Source organism: Podarcis melisellensis (assembly GCF_964234715.1).
Source record: "Podarcis melisellensis genome assembly, chromosome: 6".
NCBI lineage: Eukaryota > Metazoa > Chordata > Lepidosauria > Squamata > Lacertidae > Podarcis > Podarcis melisellensis.
In genome coordinates this window covers 43,920,032-43,941,746 of record NC_138538.1, presented here as the reverse complement: position 1 = coordinate 43,941,746, position 21,715 = coordinate 43,920,032, and the positions used below count along the sequence as shown (strand labels likewise).

Genomic DNA, 21,715 nt, shown 5'->3' with positions numbered 1-21,715 from the left:
ATACTTGTACATGTGCACATCCTCTGCTTTAAATACTGACCTAGGCAGCTCCCTCCCAAAGCTGTCTTTGTACAGAGCTTTTAAAAATGTATCCAGGTTTGCCTTCACATTTTCAAAATGAGCAGCTTGGCTGATATGCTCTCTCCTTTTAATGTTTTCTAGCTCGAGCCATCTGAAGTGGACCAAGACTCCCAGTCCCATGCTAGTGTGTCCTGGGTTGTAGAGCCCAAGCAGGATTCCAAGAGGACCCTCAGCACTAAGTATGAGACTACTATCTTCTGAAAACAAATCCTGCATCCATCCAGTCTAACCGTGCCTTTGCAGTCTGATCTGTCTGCTGTTCTAAATCCCTCCTTCCTTCCATTGCTGACACTAGGTGTGGCACCATCAGAGGCAACAGCACTAGGATACCATAGACTAAACAGCATTTTGTATCTGATCTCTTCTGAACGCTGTGAATACTCCTAATGGAAACAAGTGTAACTCACTGAGAGAGCTACCTGTTTTAGATGTCTGTGAGGTGGGAGAAATGAAGCCTGTAGGAGTCAAATATGTGGATTTCAGAAAACACCCAGTGTTTCTTGACTTTCTCTTCATTTTGACACTGTGAATTTGTGGGGTGAAGTAACACTCCATAGGCCTTTTCTATTTATCATTCTAAACCTTGGACTGTTCTACAACTTTGGTCTCATATGTACATGCTGTCTCAATTTAGATTTATACCTCCATACTGAGTCATGGCCACAAAACTGTTTCCAACAAGTAGCACTCTTCTACTTATCGTCTCAGAAGACACTAACCACTGTGATACTGCTTGCAAACCTCTTGCTCACCAGATTTCCTAGCATGGATGCTGTTCACAATCTTTGCTGTCCTTGGATATCTGAATGCATGGTATAATATAAAGTTCTACTTGGCAGTGCGTCTGCTCTAATTAAGCGCTTTTCCTTTTTCCTAGGAGTTAGGCTTGGTATAGTTAAGAAAATGCCAAAAAGGGATGTTTTCAGCTGTTCATTAAACACGATGCCTTTTTTTTTAATCGTTTCTTGGAATTATCACTTTCTGTTCAGGTTAACCAATCTGCTTATAAATAATAATTTTGAATTGATTCCCCCCCCCCAAACTCTTGTTAAAATTGAAACTTTCAAAGGCACATGTCACTAAATTGTACACAAAGACTGACAATCAAGGGTGTGCTTTTGCTGTAACAGAACACAGTTCCCCTTTAGAAGAAAAGGGGTCAAAATTTCATGCAAATAGCATCCCTTTAAAAATTGCTAAATGTAGCATTCCAGGCACACTGACACTATCAAAATATTTGGCATTTATTTGTCTTCAAGCAGGTGAGCTGTCTGTTGTATTTGCCTTATTACATTCTTCAAATGGCAAACTTTACGTAGCTCATTAAACAATGATTGCAAAGAAATGTTGGATTAGGACCAGCTTTTGATAATAAGAGATTATTTCTGATACTGTTAGAGTAGAGAAGTCACTATATTGGACAAAGACCTCAAACAATTTTTTATCTCTCTCTGTTCAGAAAATAGGGCCAGCAGTGAGACAGTTGTTGATGATAGGTGAGGTAGGGCCAGATATCTGCCCACTGTCCCTGGAATTATGTCTAGGAAATTATACTAAGTTATAACTAGGTACAATTATAGCAGTTGAAGAATTTAGTCTCTTTAGACTACTGCACATTTGATTGTTAATAAATATATCTGTGCTTTGCTTTTATTCTCAAAAAGCAAACAACTATTTCCCTAATATGAATAGTTTTAATCTCTGTCAGTAAGAGTTGCAGGAGTTATTGGTGATTTTTCTCTCTCCTGAAAACTAGAGAACATAGTACATGTGCCTTTTAATGGTAAACTATCCAAGAAGCATCAGAGCAGTTGGTTATGAACAGAGGGCATCCTCCATATGGCTATAAAACACACAAAGCTGTGGCCATTAACTTCTGCATCACTGTAACTGAAGGCTTCTCTCAGTAGTTTTACATGAATGAATAGCTCGTTCCCTATATTTATTTCCATTAATATTGTCCCCATTCTGTTTGCCTTCTGCCAAGCTGAACAACAGACATCCGCGTTCTTCCATGGAAATGTAGTAAAGGGGCAGAGCACTAAGAAGCAGAGAAACCGTGATGTATGAAGATCAACACCCGGCTCTGGGATATGTCCTTGGCTGCTCATTAAGGACTTCCAGAGTTGAGTGAAAAGAAATTCCAGCTACAAGCTGACAAAAAGCAGTATGTGTTTTTAGCAAGAGAATGAAACATCTGAGGTTAAGAGACTGATGCTCTGATTTAAAACAGTGGTGTACATGCAGCAATATTGTGAAATCCACAATTTCAGCATAACATGTTGTGTTGATGAAAGTGGAGAATCTTAACTGTTAAAAGAAAATGTGAATGTGCCTGTCTTACAGCATAGGCTGAGTGAATGCTAGAATATTAAGCATTATACACTTGAGGTTGCTAAGTAGTAGACAAAGATTCCGAAGTCACTGCAATATTAAACTTTGAAGGTACTGGCAACTGTGAAGGTACTGTACACCCTTCACAGCTGCAGTGAAACAGGTGGGAAACAGGGCGTTTTTAATAAAAATTATCAATATTTAACCCTTCATGACCATTGCTGAACTGATGCCTGGTACAAGTGTGCTTTTACTGCAAAGAACTCTTACTATTGCAGTATTTCTTTTCTGGTTAAGTACAATTTTGTCACACATTTATGTATACATTGAATAACTGGACTGTAGCTCCATGCATCTCATTCTTGTACCATATTTTTGAAAATGTGGTTGTGCCCTGATGGTTTGGGATTTTTAAGTAGTTAATTCACTGATTAGCACTTTTTATACTAGTTCATAATTTAAGTATACTTAGTATATCAGTTTCACAATATGAAAAAGATGTGGAGAGATTTTGGGCATTATGCTGAAACAGTTGTTTCTTGTTCTACTCCACCCAAGAATGACTGTATACTTCACATAGAGTATCACAGTCTCAAACACTGGTTTTGGCTATGGCTGTGACATATACATCTTTCTATAGCCTATCTGAGGAAGTGCAAATAAGTCTGTGTTAGCTTGTGGTACCCTGCTATTTTGTTAATGGCTTGTTTCAACTTCTGTATCTTTAAAATGTAATTTAGTCTTATTCCAGATGAAAAGGTATCGAGAAAAAACCAAATCATCATCCCAAAGTCCTGGCTTTGGAAATAATTGTTGGATGAATTTTGGAAATTTTAACATTCCTTTATATTCATATGTGAATGGTATGCTGGTGATGGTTATAAATACTGAGGTACTTATAACTGTTGTGAGAGAATGCACACTGAACTGTTTTGCTATAGAGAGGATAGCCTTAGAACATGGTGACAGAATGAGCGAAAGCTTCCAACTTGCTTCTTCCAGTGATCAGGTGCTTCCTTTCTCAGAGTTTACATGGACATAGCAATATCTATGACAGTATCTCCTGCTTAGGCATTCTTTATAAGAAGGTAATCAAAGCCATTCTGGTCTGGACTTTTCCTATGAATTTTAGTTATTCCTGGGCTCCGAGCAGTTTGAATACTAGTACAATATTTGAGACTCTTGCCTCTCTGTGGGGTTTTGCAGCACACTGAGAAAAGTGCCCTATATTCCTGGCACTGAATGCGTTTTGAGGTCTTCAATGAAAATGCTATTGCTGTTCTAGCACCAACCTATGCTGAAATGGCACCAGCAATGCTCTACCCCCCCCCCCAGTGCTCCAAATGTTTCTCTTTTCAAAAAGATGTATGTCTTCTGTAGACTTCTTTTTATCTTTTGTATCCAAAAGAAAACACTATAAATGTTAAGGTGGCTGAAGGAACTGCTCCTTAGCTCTTGAATGGGAAATCATGTTATTAAAATCAAACTCTTGCAATCTTTTTATTTTGTACATGCCATTGTTGGCTCATGGGATCTGGCCTTTTTGACTTTCTTAGCTTGAGATGAAAGTTTTATTTGATTTCTGAGGTACATAACAATTCTGCCCCCCCTAAAAGAAATTCTAGAGCAGTTTAAGAGTTATGCTGTTCCTGCAGACCAGATATCTGAGGGTTCCTCACTTTTTAAAATAACTTCTACACTCGTGAAACTAAAATGAGTTGGGTGATACCTCACTCCTACATTGTCTCCTTTTGCATGATCAGTATGAATGTCTAGCAGCAGGAATTTCCGCTATGCTTGCACCTGAAGAGGGCAGGTCGATTCTTGGTAACAGGCAGTTTGGTTTACAATGTAGACACTCCTTTGCTAATTGTGATGTATGGCAGTGGGACTGATTTGTAATAAAAATGTTATTTAATCTGTCTTTGTATTTTGATACTTGAACTATTTCCTTTTTATTTTCTGTATATAAAAATTGTTAAATCTGTCCAGTTTTTTGTGGTACCAAACATAACCAATCTGTGCAACAACATAGACTGACCTCACTACAACAAGGCGAGACTGTAAATATTCCTGGGCTTCCAGCAGTCGTTTTGTTGTTTGTTTTTCATAATTGTATGACTTAGAGCAGACTAAATTAATAAAATTAGACACAACATCTCTCTGTATGGGTTGATGTGGTATACTGGTCTGTATTGTTTATTAACAAGGCTTAATCCTGAATATGCTTGTATATCTAGTTTCACTGAAATTAATTACCTTCTACATTAATGGCTACAAGATCAGGTCCCTAGTTTTGCCCTTCCCATTTGATGGAACATGCACCAGCTAGTCTAAAAACACAAGACAACATTCTGAGCTGTTTAAAGGTTTACTGCGGCAAACTTGGCATTGTCAGTTGGTATTTATGTAACTGTATCCCACAGCTTCAATAGTCCAGCTGTATGAGTGCTTTAGGTATCACAGCACAGAGCAGGACAGCTGCTCACTTGATTGCAGTGGATTTTGAGCCAAAGCACAGTTTGAACAATTGCCAGTTTTTTTCTCCCCCTCTCCCTGCCTTTGCGTGTGCTGCTTGTTTTAGATTGTTAATGGGAATCTGTCCCTGCTTCAGATTTTCCCTCTGGAAGCAGCAATTTCTTCAGTATCCCTGAGTAGTAGGGACCAAACACCTGTCTGTTGTGATGAATCAAACTGCCAAACCTCTGGCCCACTTCCAGTAATTCTTCTTGAATAGGAGCAAGGCCTTGGGGTAGATTCTTAGCGTTCTGGCCACCAGGATACAAACAAAGCCTAAGAAAAGTTTGGATCCGTTGCTCTGTAGGAATTAAAACAGATTTAGAAAAAGACCTGATTCCTGTAACTTATTCATGTTAGGGCTCCCTAGTTAGCTGAAAAATCACAAGGCAGTTAGGATAATAAAAGGTGAAGGGACAGGAATAGAACTTTTCATAGAAACAAGTGGGTGGTGTTGTACAAAATCATTATACAGATGATGTTGATATGCAATTAAGATATTCATTGTGACTGCAGTATTCATTTAATCACAATGGCATGTAAATGGCCTCTTGTAAGCAATTTTACATGAGGTGTATCATTAATTCCACTATGTAATTGTAATTTGATTATTAATTATTAAATTTGTACACCACCCTTAATCAAACATCACAAGGCCGTTCAACATAAAAATACAAAATGAGAACACAAAATACATAACAAGAATAAAAACCCCTCCCACAAACCCATTTAAAAGGCCATAGAATGTTCAGTCAGCTGGTGCCTAAAGATAAGTAAGGACGATGCCAGGCAAGCCTCCCAAGGGAGGGTGTTCCACAAATGGAGTCACCACAGAAAAGGCCCATTCTTGTGTTGCCGCCCTCTAGGCCTCTCGTGGAGGGGGCACTCAAAAAAGGGCCTCAGATTATCATTGCAGGGGTCAAGTTGTGGAGAGGGGTCCTTGAGATATTGTGGTCCTGAGCCGTTTAAGATTTTATAGGTCAAAACCAGCACTTCGAATTGGACCTGGAAACCAATTGGCAGACAGGGCTGTCTTGCCCATAGGCACTAGGGGTGCAGGGCTCTCGGGATCTCAGGGGCACCAGGCTGAGAGTCCGGGGCCTGAGAGCTGAGTCTGGGGAAGAGTCCGTCCATCCGTTGGAGTGCCGCAACGGGCTCTTCTGCTGCAGGCAGCTCTGCGCCGCGAGTTCAGGGGCAACTGAGCCAGCGAGATGCTGAGGCGGGCGGCCAGCTCCGCACCCCTGCGCACCTGGGACTGGGCAACCTGGGGGGAGGCACCGGGCAGATCTTTGCACTCTGGCACCGCATATGCTTACGACAGCTCTGCAGACAGTGCTGTCGGGTCAGGATTAGAGTTAAACTGCTCAGACTGCCCTGCCTGGTGAACAACCTGATCACCGAATTCTACAACAGCTGAAGTTTCCAAACCATCTTCAGAGGCAGCCCAATATATAATGCTTTGCAGTAATCTAACCTAGAGGTTACCGGAGCAACAGACTACAAAAGAGGCTATCTGTGTTCAGATAGGGGAGCAGCTGGGCTACCAGCCAAAGCTGATGGAAGGCACTTCGCACCACCAAGGCCACCTGAGTCTCAAGCAACAGCAATGGATCCAGAAGAACCTCCAAGCTGTGTACCCACTCCTTCAGAGAGAGTGTAACCCCATCAAGCAGGCCACCAATCTAGGGAACCAGCCAATAATAGTGCCTTAATCTTATCTGGATTGTGCATCAGTATATTGGCTCTCATCCAGTCCATTACTGAGACAACAGTCCAGCAAATCCACAGCGACACCTGCAGATGTAGAGAAGTAGACCTGTGTGTCATCAGAACATTACTGACAACATACTCTAAAACTACGGATGACCCCACACAGCAATTTCATGTAAATGTTAAACAGCATGCAGGCTATAATCAAACCCTAAGGAACCCCGCAGTGAAGGCTCCATGGGGCTGAAGACCACTCCACAAGCATTACCCTCTGGAAACAACTATCCAAGCAGGACCAGAAACACTGCAAAGCAGTGCCACCCACCCCTTTCTCAGACTGCCATTTCAGAATAATACCAAGGTCAATAGTATCTCAAAGATAATCAACATTTCCCTGTCTTTCACTTAACAGAGATCATCATACAGGGTGACCAAAGCTGTTTCTGTGCCAAAACTGGACCTAAACCTCAATTGAAATGGATCTAGAAAATCACTTTCCTCTGAAAGTGCCTGGATCTGGTATGCAACCACCCACTCAAAAACTCTGCTGAAGAAGGGGATACTGGCCAGTAATTAGATTTTCCAAATCCAGGGAAGGTTTCTGGAGGAGTAGCACTACTTGAGGTAGTGCTACAAGCAGATTGGGACCACCCCCTTTCACAAGGAGGCATTTATCACCTCCCAGACTAAGCCAACTGTCCTGCCTGCTAGTTTTTATCAGCCAAGAGGGGCAAGGGTTCAGAGTGCAACTGGCCACCCTGACCGATCCAAGCACCTTGTGCACATCCTCGAGTCTTAAGTGAAGCATCCAACATAACAAGACTAGACAGTGCTCTGGAAAACTTTCATTTGTCACAGTTAAGGTCCCAGTGGATGCAAGCGATTTTATCCTCAAAATAATTTGCAAACAAGTCACAGCGAGCTACCAATGGTTCTTTCACCTCCTTTGGGGCAGACTGTAAAATGCCCTGTACTACCTAGAATAACTGCTGGACGGCACAATGAGAATGCAGTGGAGGCATGTAGTATATTATATGATACTAACGTATATATTGTCACAGGTGATTCCAGGGTAACAATATATGAAATGCACTATAACAAAAAATTGCAGTTAAAATATCGTAATGCAATACACACTCTGCCTTTTCATACTCAAGTGTGATATTACATTCAAAATATGCAAAAACTCATGACTCACCAATTAGAATCCGTACTGCATTGTCCTTCTCTGCTAGACTCGTGAGTTGGCCTTTAAGTGAAGCAGCCTTGTCGGTGCTGAGAACAGGATACCCCAACTGCAGGAGAATGCTATTAACTTCCTCATGCATTTGATTGCTGATATCCATTAAAACATCTTCTAACCTAAGCCACACAGAGATGGGGCCATGTTAATCTGACAGGTCTTTGAAATTGAACTTTATATATGCATAATAGCAGAGAAGTGGTCAACCTGCTGTAATCCTATAGAATTAAGTCAAACCTTGCCTGCAGTAGGCAACAACTAGCCTGCAATATTTATGATGTAACCTTCTCTCCCCCCCTTGACACAGAAGCTATATGAGCAGTTGTGCCCCTAGTTTGGCTTATACTGAACTCCTGTTCAGTCCTCTGCCTTTCTCTCTCTGCTATATTATCGTTACAACATACAATTTATTTATGCCTCAAGTGAAGTGGGCATGCTTTCTCCTTGAATAAGAATAGGAGACAACCTTCATCAAAAGGACTGACACAGGTTCTCACTGCCTGTTCATAAATAGCATGAAGAGGCATTAGATTAACTCTGGATTTTCTAGGTGCCCACAAGCAGCCTACATGAGGCTGGGCTTGGGTGAGTATCTCTCCTGCCTTCAACACCAATAATATAAAAACATTACCTTGCGTCAGGAAGTCCTTCCAGAAGGGCTTTTATTACCCGTTTTAGCCTATCTCCACATCCTGGTGAGCTGAACACTCTTCCACATGTACTGCTGCTCACTAGTAGGACTGCAGCAATAATGGCTAGCTGATTCACTTTCATCTGAAGGGCATCCAGGCGGGCTTTGTCCATCAACATAGTCTGCAAAGAAATAACAGTATAAACCAGTGGGTTACTATGCAGATTTCTTTAGCACTTGAGATGCATCTTATGCTACTGGAGTAAAAGGAAATATGCCCAAGGTAAGCTGGTACATTCCCTGCTACTGAAGGCTGTGGGTTGTCGTGTGAGCAACGAACAGACAGAAAATGGGTCATTGCATTTCTGTGTTTTGCTGCCTAACTCGTAGCCAACTAGTGTGCCACAATGTGGCCTTATAGTGTTATCTTAAGACCTGTTTCTGAAAATGAATTATTATTATTTCTGACTCATAAGGTGCCTTTTACCTCAGGATATTCTCTTCCAGGCTCCCAATGCAGCAAGTCCATGTATGCTTGGTTTAGCACAGCTGTGGGACTATGGACAGATAACACTTCTCTAGCAGCTGGAGAGGAGGGTGGAACAGATGATCCTTTGGTCTCAGAGGTGGATGAGGAGGGTAGCAGATCAGAGGTTGATATTTCAGCTGCTGCCTTGCGCAACCACTCAGTTGTACAAGTGAGGCCACCTAAAGTGTAACATTAGAGAAATGGAGATTTGGAGGAAAAAACAAGAAGTGTAGGCTGGTCCTTTCTCGTGTTTATTTGCACCTTACTGGCAACAAATAATCATTGCATTTTGCCTTTTTCTTAAATAAATAACATGGTGCAAAAAAACAAACAAAAAAACCACCAGTGAAAAGTTAAGAGTAAAACAGTTCTTAATGAGGGCACATTTATGGAAGCTAACAGGAAATTAAGACTGCAAAAAGGGAGGTGGTTAATCAAATATTGTCCCTTTTACTTATAGTAATCTTCAGATATAACTTTGCGCTAGGTTTCATGAGTACATAACATTTGTTTTCATTAGGAGCACCCCAGGGGCTCACTTGCTTCTCCCTCCACCTTCTCTCACATAAATATTCTCCTCTCTCCAAAACTGAAGCGAGTGATGGGAGAGGTACTGTTACCATTACATTACCTACATTTTTACTAACAAAACTAGCACTAAAGCAGTTTGCCAACCCACTTCTGACAATTCTGGTTTTTTATTATTTGTTTTATAAATTTTTATACTGCTAAATAAAAAAAGAGAATTTTATCAAAACAGTGTTCATGAAATCAAAATTAAAAACATAATGAAAATACCAATGCAACACCAGTCCTAATTATCATTAAAATTGATGGGGGGTGCCCATCTCAGAAGAGGGGAAACCATAAAACGTACAATATCCCCTCAAACCCCATATCATAATTTGGCAAGCAGAGAATCTATGTGGTAACAGAAGTAAAGTTCTATCTTCCAGAAAAGTTTCAGGTATAAACTGGGATTTTAAAACTTAAACGTTTCCCCTTTGCTTATGTGTACCTGTGTTTAAGAAGTGCCTTGGATGTGGTTGTGGCATGTGTTAACCCTCTGCTCTAGTCTGCAGCAGAGACTATTTTACAATCATATTTGATACACACCTGGTAGCTTCTTCAGGAGCTCCTGGAATTTTTTCCTTTCATACTCAACAGAATGCTCTTGGAGATGGGGTCGAAGACTTTGTATGGTAAAATTTACCATATCCATTTTCATTAGATTCAGAACTCTGAAGATCTCTCTACCGTAGGCAACAGGAACAAAGTAAACATTTAACTACCCAATCTAGGAAATCGTACTAAAGAGCAAAAACCAAACCTGTTACCACTGATGAATGAGCTTCTTTAGACTACTATGGTGATCACAGAACTAGTGTAGCATAAACAGAAGCACAACTCAGGAAGAGGAAGATGCTGTTCCCAGGTATACCAAAACAAAATTTGATTAGACATTTTTTTAAAAAATTACCCAATAGCTAAGGAGACATAGTGCTATGCCACGGAGCAATTACATATTAAAAGCTTGTCTTAGAATGTAGATTTAGTTCTACCTTGCAGTAAAGGATTGAAAGGCATGACCTTTTGCTCTTTGTCATCTGTGATTCTCTGTCTTTTTGGTTATAATGCTAGTTTTTGTGTGATGTGCACTAGCAGCAGCAAGCATGACAATAAGGAGACTGTAGGCTTTCACTTTCTCTGTTAAATTAACCAGAGTTTCTTTATATCCACACTGGGGGAAAGGAGTGGGGGTTTTGGTTGGGGCAAACTATAGTTTGTTCAAACAAGTCAGGATCAGTTTGGTTTATGACTCTGGCTTGTTAACAAATTAACCAAATTTCTTCCATGGACAAGACAAGAAACATGGTTACAGTTGTGCCAAAGGAAGAGAGGGAAGTAAGGAACATGTGAGTTTCTGGCTCGCTGCTGCTTGTGTATACTACAATAAACTGTGCTTTATGGGTTACATCCTAACCTACTGTATGACATGTTTTAGTGATGAAGACAATGGTCTGAATATCAATATTTATTTACCCCTGGAATTGTTAAGGAAAGCCAAATGATGAATTTAGTTTAAAATTATTTATTTCCATCACACATCACACATGAAATGATAGGTGATTTATAAAACTGATTTATAAAATCAAACCCCAAGGAGATCGAATAACAGATGTTGTACTCCCAAGGGTAGCAAAATGATGCATCTTCCTTTAGGATAAATTCAGTAAAGGATATATTACTTTTAGAAAATTACCTTTGTCCAAGCCAATGGTGCCCACCTGAGCAAATGAACTGGGTCTGCCATGACTCGTAGTCTCTGTATCTCCTCATCTCTAACAGGTGCACAGAGCATTGCCATTGTACCTAAGATGTAAGCGGTGAGGTTGGGGATATCTAAAGCACCATGCTCAGCCTCCTGTTTTATCAGCTCCATGTCCAGAGTTTCTTCAATCTGACTTTGCAGAAGATGTTGTCGGGGCAGGAGCAAGGACAGTAGGGTCTACATAAGAATAAAGTGTTGCCGTTTTTAATAACCTTATTGATTTTCATTTGCTATGTTCAAAACCCTATAAGACTATAACCGAATACAGCCATACCTCTTGTTACGTTTGCATCAGGTTGCGTGTTTTCAGGTTGCGTCCTGCGGCGACCCGGAAGTACCGGAAAGGGTTACTTCCAGGTTTCGCTGCTTGAGCATGCACAGACGCGCAAAATGACATCACGTGCATGCACAGAAGTGGCAAATCGCGACCCGCGCACACGCGGGTTGTGTTCTGCTCATGTTGCAAATGGGGCTCCGGAACGGATCCCGTTCACAACCAGAGGTACCACTGTAAAGTAAAAAACAGAACAAGTCCATATATATGGATTTTATAAACAAAACTAATGTTATACAAATAAGTATACCAAGTTTTCTCACGTCATATGTATATCACAAAAATAGCATAATAAATGTGCAAAAGTATCTACAACATATGTTTCATTATTAGTGGTCAATGTATGAGTTCTTGGTTTATGAATTGGTTTAAACAATTAGGAAGAAGAAGAAGGGAGGAAGTGGGAGAGTGGGGAGTGTTGGGTGGGGTGGGGTGGGGTTGGGTGGTTATGCTTCTATTATCCTACTTAGCGTGTGCGAGGGGTTGTGTCAGCGTTACTTGTATGGGTTCTTTTACTATTCACATGCTGTATTTCCTTGGTGGTGAGAGAGGTTGGGTGTGGCTTAGGGTGTGGTTGGTTGTCGTTGGTTGGCTGTGGTGAGAATTGTTTTTGTGTGTGAGTGGGGTGTGTGTATTTTTGAATCAGGTTAGCCAGATTGATTTGTATGCTGTCAGGGGATTCGTGTTGTTGTCTTCTTGGGCTGTGTGTGTGATAAAGGGGAACCAAACCAGGGTGAAGGTGTCTTCTTCTATTTGTCCCTGTGTCAGTTTCAGTTTATTGGTTAGTTTTTCTAATAAGGTTGTTTCCCATACTATTTGATACCATTGGTCCATGCTTACTCCTGATAGGTCTCTCCAGTGTCTGGCTATGATGTTTCTCGCTGCTGAAAGTAGGTGGGTTATGAGCTAGGACAAGTCCCTATATAAAACAAAACCCGTTCTGGAAACAACAACACATTCAGCTCAGACAAACTTATACTGAATGCATAAATAAATCTTATAGCTTCTCAAACGGAAAGTTAAGGTGGAAGCATACATAGTAAAAAATCAAAAGAATTTTAAACCTTGCAATTGTCTAATAAAATAGAATACAGTTTGGAAACCAAGCCCATTGTCCTGTTCTTTGCACCAAGAAAAATGTTTTTCTACAAGCAAATGTTCAAACTGATTGCAAACCTGAAGTTTGAGAACATACACAATTGGGAACAGTTACACAGCTATAGCAGCTACATAGCTTAATCGCTAATCACAGCTTGAAGTGTGCATGGGAAGGAATAGTGAGTGGTTTCACAATTTTCCAGACTACCTTGCTTTTGCACATGGCTAACCAGAGACGCGGGTGGCGCTGTGGGTAAAAGCCTCAGTGCCTAGGGCTTGCCGATCAAAAGGTCGGCGGTTTGAATCCCCGCGGCGGGGTGCGCTCCCGTTGCTCGGTCCCAGCGCCTGCCAACCTAGCAGTTCGAAAGCACCCTCGGGTGCAAGTAGATAAATAGGAACCGCTTACTGGCGGGAAGGTAAAACAGTGTTTCCGTGTGCTGCGCTAGCTCGCCAGATGCAGCTTTGCCACGCTGGCCACGTGACCCGGAAGTGTCTCCGGACAGCGCTGGCCCTCGGCCTCTTAAGTGAGATGGGCGCACAACCCTAGAGTCTGTCAAGACTGGCCCGTACGGGCAGGGGTACCTTTACCTAACCAGAGACAATAATTATGAATGGTTGGCTGTACTTTTGCTATGCGCGCAAGTGTGAATAACACGGCAGAAAAATATGGAGGGCGGGGGGGGGACCCAACCCATGTTTGTCAGCCTGATTGCACATAACTGTGTGACAAATATTAGCAAGTGGGATGTCTGGAAAAATATTTCCCTACTATAGGCAAATGACAGTCAATAAATCTTAAAGTCTTAAATTCTCAAGCAATATTAGGGCTGCTATATGTCCCGGACATTACCAGGATTTCAAAAGTGGAATTGACAACCGGGGGTGGGGCGGTCTTCCTTTAAAAAGCTCAATACCTTTCATAGTGTCTTGGTTTTTTTGAAATATGGCAACCCTAAGCAACATTAGTTACTGGTTTTGGAAATCTCACTTTTTCTTCTTTACATATTACCACATATATTGTTAATGTAACAATTTATTTATCACAAAGGTCAAGCTGTGTATGCTATAAATAATGAAGTCTCAAACATACACAAACATCTCACTCACCTCTTTGATTTCTTGTAGCAGCTTGATAGCATGGGAATAGTCTGGTGGCGTTTTGGAGAGCTGTTCTCTCAGAATGTCCCAAAAAGCTTTATGCAATGTCTCTTTCACTCTGCTTTCCAAACTGTGAGTCAAAAACAGTTGCTATTAACATATTTCCACTTACATTTGATATGAATGATCCATAGTGAAGCCTTGGATATTTGTTTTTTGAATCAGGGACCCCTGACAGTTAAAGTTCACTCGCGGACGACTCTGGGGTTGCGGCGCTCATCTCGCTTTACTGGCCGAGGGAGCCGGTGTACAGCTTCCGGGTCATGTGGCCAGCATGACTAAGCTGCTTCTGGCGAACCAGAGCAGTGCACAGAAATGCCGTTTACTTTCCCACCGGAGCGGTACCTATTTATCTAGTTGCACTTCATGCTTTCGAACTGCTAGGTTGGCAGGAGCAGGGACTGAGCAATGGGAGCTCACCCTGTCACGGGGATTTGAACCGCCAACCTTCTGATCGGCAAGCCCTAGGCTCAGTGGTTTAACCCACAGACCACCCGCTCACTCACTCTCAATTGAGCAGTTAAATAGGACATCTTGGACGGAGATCACTTTGGGCAAGACATGTAAGAAAATGTGTATGTACAAACACAATACACCATTTTTTAAAAAGCTTGTGAAAAATCAATAAATAAGTTTTTTTAATTAAAAAAGATTACACAATCTTTCTTAATTTTTCAAATCCACATCCTTTTACCAACAATATCCTTCTAGATTTAACAGGAAACTAAAATAAAACCAGGAAAATAACCAGGAAAATAAAACCTACCTGTTTGGTAAGAAATTCACCTCTTGCAATCTGAAGTCATGGTTTACTACAATTTCATGTGCTATGGTCATTTTCGAGACTTCATTGGCTGTTTCCATGAGTTCTGACACAGAAAGAATTTGGGGAGGACTGGCTGCATAAAAATAAAACAGAACGGCACTTCGTTTACCCATCAAAGGGGGAAAGATTATTTATATAGGAAAGGAAAATGCAACTATTTATTTTAGAGTAGACCAATGTAAAAAGACATGCACTATTTGTAACCCGCCAAGGCAATATCACCCATGTATTTTTGATACATACTGTTTTTGCAGTCCTAGGCAAATTATAAAAACAGGGTTGTCTATATACTACTTGGTAGCTCATAAGTTGTGAAGGCCTGAATTAAATCACCCAATTTACTATGAATGTTCTTAAAAACAGAAAAGGGGGGGTTGCCCAGCATCACTTGCAAAATCATGAAACTTGCAAAAAGGAATGTGCCATTCCCAACTGGATGTCATAAATACATTTGCTTGACAGTTGCTGCCACTTAAGAATACTTGTCTGGATGTACCAATAATATGGGACAGCACCAAGGCTTAGTAGTGGAGCAAAGCTTAGCATAAAGAGGATTCCACATTCAATTCCTAGTGCCTTCATTGAAAAAGAAATTCATGTAGCATGACTGTGAAACGCCCCAGTCAGAGAACTCTGAAGCCAGTCAGAGCAGCAAGTACTGAGCTAGATGAAACAATGAGTCAGCTCGTTATAATGCAACTTGTTCAAATGTCAAATCCCCAATATATTAAATTTGTATTCCAACCTTAATTTGAAGATCACAGGGTGCTTTACTATACAAAAACACAAAAAGTACATAACATGGTAACAAACAAAAACAATACCCCCACTCAGTCTGGATAGAAAATTTATATAAAGCAACTCCCTCTCTTCAACTCTCAAGTCTGTTCTGATGCTGCCCTGGGTACCCAGGTGGCCACAGCTGGGTGAGACCAACTCTACCCTGCTCACCCACGCAAGTCTCAGTAATACAGACCAGATGAGCCTCCTCATCCACAATCAGATCACGGATGAGAGAGATCTTATTCAGAGCCAACCTGGCATGCAGCAGCAGCAGCAGTAGTCCCAAAGGCTGGGTGATAAGACAAGTGCAATTCCCCAATTATATTATCTCACTTGATAATAATGTGAAAAATAATGACAATAACTTTGGATCTTCTAATACATATTAAGCTTTGTTGTTTTGCAATTGAAATTCAAATTATTTTTCAGCATATTATTTTTTGAATGTGTGAAAAATAAACAAGACACTGCTTCACATTTGCCCCAAACTCTTTGTTAATTCCCTTTTGTATATAGGCATCCCTCCACTTATGCATGTTCTACTTGTGTGTGACATGTATACGCACAGCACTGGGAAATAATTAAATTCAATTCATACCTGGAAATGGCAGGAGAGAGCTGGAAAGTCCTTGTGGCTCGCAAGGAGACCCTCCCCAGAGCCCAAAAAGGATGTTATTGAGGGCAGAGGAAGCCCTGAAGAGCCTGAAAGCGCAGCAGGGATGTGCAGGCTAGAGCAGCAGTAGCCACTTTCCTACACGTCCTCCAGCTGGTCCCAGAGTTTCAGTTGTAGTTGTGGGTATTTTTTGATACGGTATTTTTGGTATGGATGAATAGTAGTAGAGAGCATTTAAAGGGTGTTTAGAGAGTGCTCCCCACTTTATGTGATTTCACTCATGTGCTTGGGGCCCCAGAATGTAACCACCATGTTAAGTGGGGAGTTGCCTGTAATTTATCTTGAGTTGGCAATTTTGTTCTAAATATAAATGACACATATTTTTTTCTAGCAATCATAATTGGACATACAAGGTGGGGTGTCAGGTGGGCAGAGGCTAGGCATGTCTCCGCCATGGCTGTCTTCATGGTCCCTTACTCTTCTAGGATTACAGTCTATGTTCTGAGAGTCACTGCTGTCACTTGAGGTGGTTTTAGGATTAGGCATCTTGTTCCTAGTAGAAAACATAGCAGTAACAAAATGTTGAGGTGAACTATCAGATCAACTTCTAAATGCTGTGAGATATCAGTTTTAATGCACCCAGGCTTGGCAAATGGTTATTGAAAATGTACTCCTTCCTATAACAAGTGGTCACCATTAACTCAATATATCTTGGCAGTTAATTTTATTATTTGTACCACAAATATGTAGCAGTCTACTTTTCAACCTGTCCCTGTGCTCCACTTCTTCATGTGTACCATTTAAGTTGCTTTGAGATGCTTTTGTAAAGCAACTGATAAGCTTTATAAATAAAGCATTTAGCATGTCTGCCTGGAAAACTGAGTTTTGTTCACCAGTGGAATCTAGACACATGCAAAAAATGTTGTGAAAATGCTTTTTAAAAAATGTTTTCAAAAATATATTGCATTTGCCATATCTCACCTTCACCATCTAATGTCACATTTGTATAATGCACTTTACAACACACTTAAAATGTTTTATTTGCAGCTGTATAGTTGAGTCCACCATTACTTGCCTACTTGCCACTCCCTTTAGTTTTTATTTTATTTTATAAAGCTGTACATGCACATGTATGGTGTTGTTTAGTCGTTTAGTCGTGTCCGACTCTTCGTGACCCCATGGACCAGAGAACGCCAGGCACCTCTGTCCTCTACTGCCTCCCGCAGTTTGGTCAAACTCATGCTGGTAGCCTCGAAAACACTATCCAACCATCTCGTTCTCTGTCGCCCCCTTCTCCTTGTGCCCTCCATCTTTCCCAACATCAGGGTCTTCTCCAGGGAGTCTTCTCTTCTCATGAGGTGGCCAAAGTACTGGAGCCTCAGCTTCACAATCTGTCCTTCCAGTGAGCACTCAGGGTTGATTTCCTTCAGTATGGAGAGGTTTGATCTTCTTGCAGTCCATGGGACTCTCAAGAGTCTCCTCCAGCACCATAATTCAAAAGCATCAATTCTTCGGCGATCAGCCTTCTTTATGGTCCAGCTCTCACTTCCATACATCACTACTGGGAAAACCATAGCTTTAACTATACGAACCTTTGTTGGCAAGGTGATGTCTCTACTTCTCAAGATGCTGTCTAGGCCTGTCATTGCCCTTCTCCCAAGAAGCAGGCGTCTTTTAATTTCGTGGCTGCTGCCACCATCTGCAGTGATCATTGAGCCCAAGAAAGTAAAATCTCTCACTACCTCCATTTCTTCCCCTTCTATTTGCCAGGAGGTGATGGGACCAGTGGCCATGATCTTCGTTTTTTTGATGTTGAGCTTCAGACCATATTTTGCGCTCTCCTCTTTCACCCTCATTAAAAGGTTCTTCAATTCCTCCTCACTTTCTGCCATCAAGGTTGTGTCATCTGCATATCTGAGGTTGTTGATATTTCTTCCGGCAATCTTAATTCCGGCTAGGGATTCATCCAGCCCAGCCTTTCGCATGATGAATTCTGCATATAAGTTAAATAAGCAGGGAGACAAAATACAGCCTTGTCGTACTCCTTTCCCAATTTTGAACCAATCAGTTGTTCCATATCCAGTTCTAACTGTAGCTTCTTGTCCCACATAGAGATTTCTCAGGAGACAGATGAGGTGATCTGGCACTCCCATTTCTTTAAGAACTTGCCATAGTTTGCCGTGGTCGACACAGTCAAAGGCTTTTGCATAGTCAATGAAGCAGAAGTAGATGTCTTTCTGGAACTCTCTAGCTTTCTCCATAATCCAGCGCATGTTTGCAATTTGGTCTCTGGTTCCTCTGCCTCTTCTAAATCCAGCTTGCACTTCTGGGAGTTCTCGGTCCACATACTGCTTGAGCCTTCCTTGTAGAATTTTAAGCATAACCTTGCCAGCGTGTGAAATGAGTGCAATTGTGCGGTAGTTGGAGCATTCTTTGGCACTGCCCTTCTTTGGGATTGGGATGTAGACTGATCTTCTCCAATCTTCTGGCCACTGCTGAGTTTTCCAAACTTGCTGGCATATTGAGTGTAGCACCTTAACAGCATCATCTTTTAAAATTTTAAATAGTTCAGCTGGAATACCGTCACTTCCACTGGCCTTGTTATTTGCAGTGCTTTCTAAGGCCCATTTGACTTCACTCTCCAGGATGTCTGGCTCAAGGTCAGCAACCACACTACCTGGGGTATACGGGACATCCATTTCTTTCTGGTATAATTCCTCTGTGTATTCTTGCCACCTCTTCTTGATGTCTTCTGCTTCTGTTAGGTCCTTTCCACTTTTGTCCTTTATTATGGAAATCTTTGTACGAAATGTTCCTTTCATATCTCCAATTTTCTTGAACAGATCTCTGGTTCTTCCCATTCTATTGCTTTCCTCTATTTCTTTGCATTGCTCGTTTAAGAAGGTCTTCTTGTCTCTCCTTGCTATTCTTTGGAAATCTGCATTCAATTTCCTGTATCTTTCACCATCTCCCTCGCATTTTGCTTGCCTTCTCTCCCCCGCTATTTGTAAGGCCTCATTGGACAGCCACTTTGCTTTCTTGCATTTCCTTTTCATTGGGATGGTTTTCGTTGCTGCCTCCTGTATAATGTTACGAGCCTCCATCCATAGTTCTTCAGGCACTCTGTCCACCAAATCTAAATCCTTAAACCTGTTCCTCACTTCCACTGTGTATTCATAAGGGATTTGACTTAGATTGTATCTTACCGGCCCAGTGGTTTTTCCTACTTTCTTCAGTTTAAGCTTGAATTTTGCTATAAGAAGCTGATGATCTGAGCCACAGTCAGCTCCAGGTCTTGTTTTTGCTGACTGTATAGAGCTTCTCCATCTTTGGCTGCAGAGAATATAATCAATCTGATTTCGATGCTGCCCATCTGGTGATGTCCATGTGTAGAGTCGTCTCTTGTGTTGTTGGAAAAGCGTGTTTGTGATGACCAGCTTGTTCTCTTGACAGAACTCTGTTAGCCTTTGCCCTGCTTCGTTTTGATCTCCAAGGCCAAACTTGCCAGTTGTTCCTTTTATCTCTTGACTCCCTACTTTAGCATTCCAATCCCCTATGATGAGAAGAACATCCTTCTTTGGTGTCACTTCTATAAGGTGTTGTAAGTCTTCATAGAATTGGTCGATTTCAGTTTCTTCAGCACCAGTAGTTGGTGCATAAACTTGGATTACTGTGATGTTAAAAGGTCTGCCTTGGATTCGTATCGAGATCATTCTATCATTTTTGAGATTGCATCCCAGTACAGCCTTCGCCACTCTTTTGTTGACTATGAGGGCCACTCCATTTCTTTTACGGGTTTCTTGCCCACAGTAGTAGATATGATGGTCATCCGAACTGAATTCACCCATTCCCGTCCATTTTAGTTCACTGATGCCCAGGATGTCAATATTTATTCTTGCCATCTCATTTTTGACCACCTCCAACTTACCCAGGTTCATGGTTCTTACATTCCAGGTTCCTATGCAATATTTTTCTTTACAGCATTGGACTTTCCTTTCGCTTCCAGGCATATCCGCAACTGAGCGTCCTTTCGGCTTTGGCCCAGCCGCTTCATCAGCTCTGGATCTACTTGTACTTGCCCTCCGCTCTTCCCCAGTAGCATGTTGGACGCCTTCCGACCTGAGGGGCTCATCTTCCAGCGTCATAACTTTTATATGCCTGTTGTCTTTGTCCATGGAGTTTTCTTGGCAGGGATACTGGAGTGGCTTGCCGGTTCCTCCTCCAGGTGGATCACGTTTGGTCAAAACTCTCCACTATGACCTGTTCATCTTGGGTGCCCTGCTCGGCATAGTTCATAGCTTCTCTGAGTTCTTCAAGCCCCTTCGCCACGGCAAGGCAGTGATCCATGAAGGGGACATGTATGGTAGGGGGATGTAAACAGTGGGACCAAAAGCCATGAAATGCAAGGAGTGTCATACTTTGCTTCCCTACAACCTGTTTAATTCCTTCTGATTTGATTGCACAAAGTTCATGGAATACCATATATGACTTTTGTTTGTTTACCAAGCATTCATTCGGATTTGTATGTAGAGATGTTACATTGTTAAGAAATATCCCACTTTCACACACATTTTCCTGATAGTTTTCTTAGCTCAAAAAATTCCAATGCGGGGAGGAGGTTTGTTGTGGTATGCAATTGTATCCCACCTACAAAATAGCAATTGTCTAGAAGTAGCCATAATAGACTGACCCTTGCAGTTTGTCTCATTTAGATTTTTTTAAGGCATCTATGAGCACTTCCAAACTGCCACTATTTTAGAGTGGAATTCAGTCATACAGGAAACTTCCAAATGACCTGTTATGTGTTCTTCTTGCTTTGTTTGCAGAGAGATTAGTTGAGATCAGCTATTCAATAACGAAAGTGAACCCTTAATCCTAACTAGCCCTTCTTGTGCCCCAAAACTATTTTATATTCGCAGTAGTTACAAGGAGTAGTTATTTTTAGCTGTTCCTATTTCATCTGTAAGCCGCCTTGAGCCCCTGTCAAGGGAGAAAGGCGGCGCATAAAAACTAAAATTAATAATAATAATTCGCTGGCCCATATAAATTTTCATAAGCAGGAATTGGGAGGGAAGCTGCAGTGCGGGCGGCGAGCGTCTCCCTACGTCTCCGCCCGGCGTCTGCGTGCCGAGTGAGGGGACAAGCGCGCAGGAGCGTCATGGGCGAAGGGCGAGCGGCCAAGGGCTGGGCGCTCCCTCACCTTCCCCGGGGAGGTGATGGGGAAAGGCGAGGCAGGGCAGGTGACCGGGCGGCGGTGGCAATGGGAGAGAGGGCAGCACGGCCGGTGTTCTCTGGCCGCCTCCAAACAGCCGCCGCCGCAGCAGCTTCTAAGGAGCCCGTTGGTGTTACCGCCCCTTCCTCCTCCTCCGGCAGATTCAAACTGGATGGAACCAAACACCTGCCGGCAGCGGGGTGGGGTGGAACAAGGTGTCGCGCCCCACAAAACCAAGAGAGGGCGCAAATGAGGAAAAACCCGACGTCTTCCTGTAAACCAAAAGTGTATTTTCTCATTTGCAGGATGAAACT

General features: G+C 41.9%; 2 protein-coding genes across 13 annotated transcripts in view; one reads left to right on the top strand and one right to left on the bottom strand.

Moving 5' to 3' along the window:
* The window catches only part of ANKS1A (ankyrin repeat and sterile alpha motif domain containing 1A), a 120,141-nt gene extending 115,568 nt beyond the window's left edge, over positions 1–4,573 (top strand). For 8 of the 12 annotated variants that reach the window (XM_081915544.1, XM_081915543.1, XM_081915541.1 and 5 more), the window contains 2 exons: positions 163–260; positions 377–4,573. In XM_081915544.1, the coding sequence (XP_081771670.1) occupies positions 163–260; positions 377–416 (138 nt within the window). In that variant the 3' untranslated portion in view covers positions 417–4,573. Of the gene's footprint in view, positions 1–162 lie in introns of all 12 variants that reach the window. The other 4 variants (XM_081915542.1, XM_081915548.1, XM_081915545.1 and 1 more) reach the window with 2 other exon arrangements.
* Positions 4,574–4,767: 194 nt separating this feature from the next.
* On the bottom strand, positions 4,768–21,715 carry TCP11 (t-complex 11). The gene is made up of 10 exons (XM_081915583.1): positions 21,390–21,715; positions 16,600–16,742; positions 14,734–14,866; positions 13,917–14,037; positions 11,334–11,554; positions 10,162–10,298; positions 9,004–9,224; positions 8,517–8,698; positions 7,841–8,004; positions 4,768–5,233 (listed from the first exon to the last, which is right to left on the bottom strand). Exons 1-10 carry the CDS (start codon positions 21,698–21,700, stop codon positions 5,004–5,006), a joined length of 1,863 nt encoding a protein of 620 aa, XP_081771709.1. The 5' UTR covers positions 21,701–21,715; the 3' UTR covers positions 4,768–5,003.

What these genes read in the sequence shown, in the direction of transcription:
- TCP11 (XM_081915583.1), bottom strand. Translation starts at nt 21,700, where the DNA reads ATGAGAAAATACACTTTTGGTTTACAGGAAGACGTCGGGTTTTTCCTC. An exon ending in TGCTACAAGAAATCAAAGAG is followed by an intron (nt 11,555 to 13,916) that starts GTGAGTGAGATG and finishes ATTCTTATGTAG; the next exon opens with ACCCTACTGTCCTTGCTCCT. An exon ending in GACCCAGTTCATTTGCTCAG is followed by an intron (nt 10,299 to 11,333) that starts GTGGGCACCATT and finishes TGCCTACGGTAG; the next exon opens with AGAGATCTTCAGAGTTCTGA.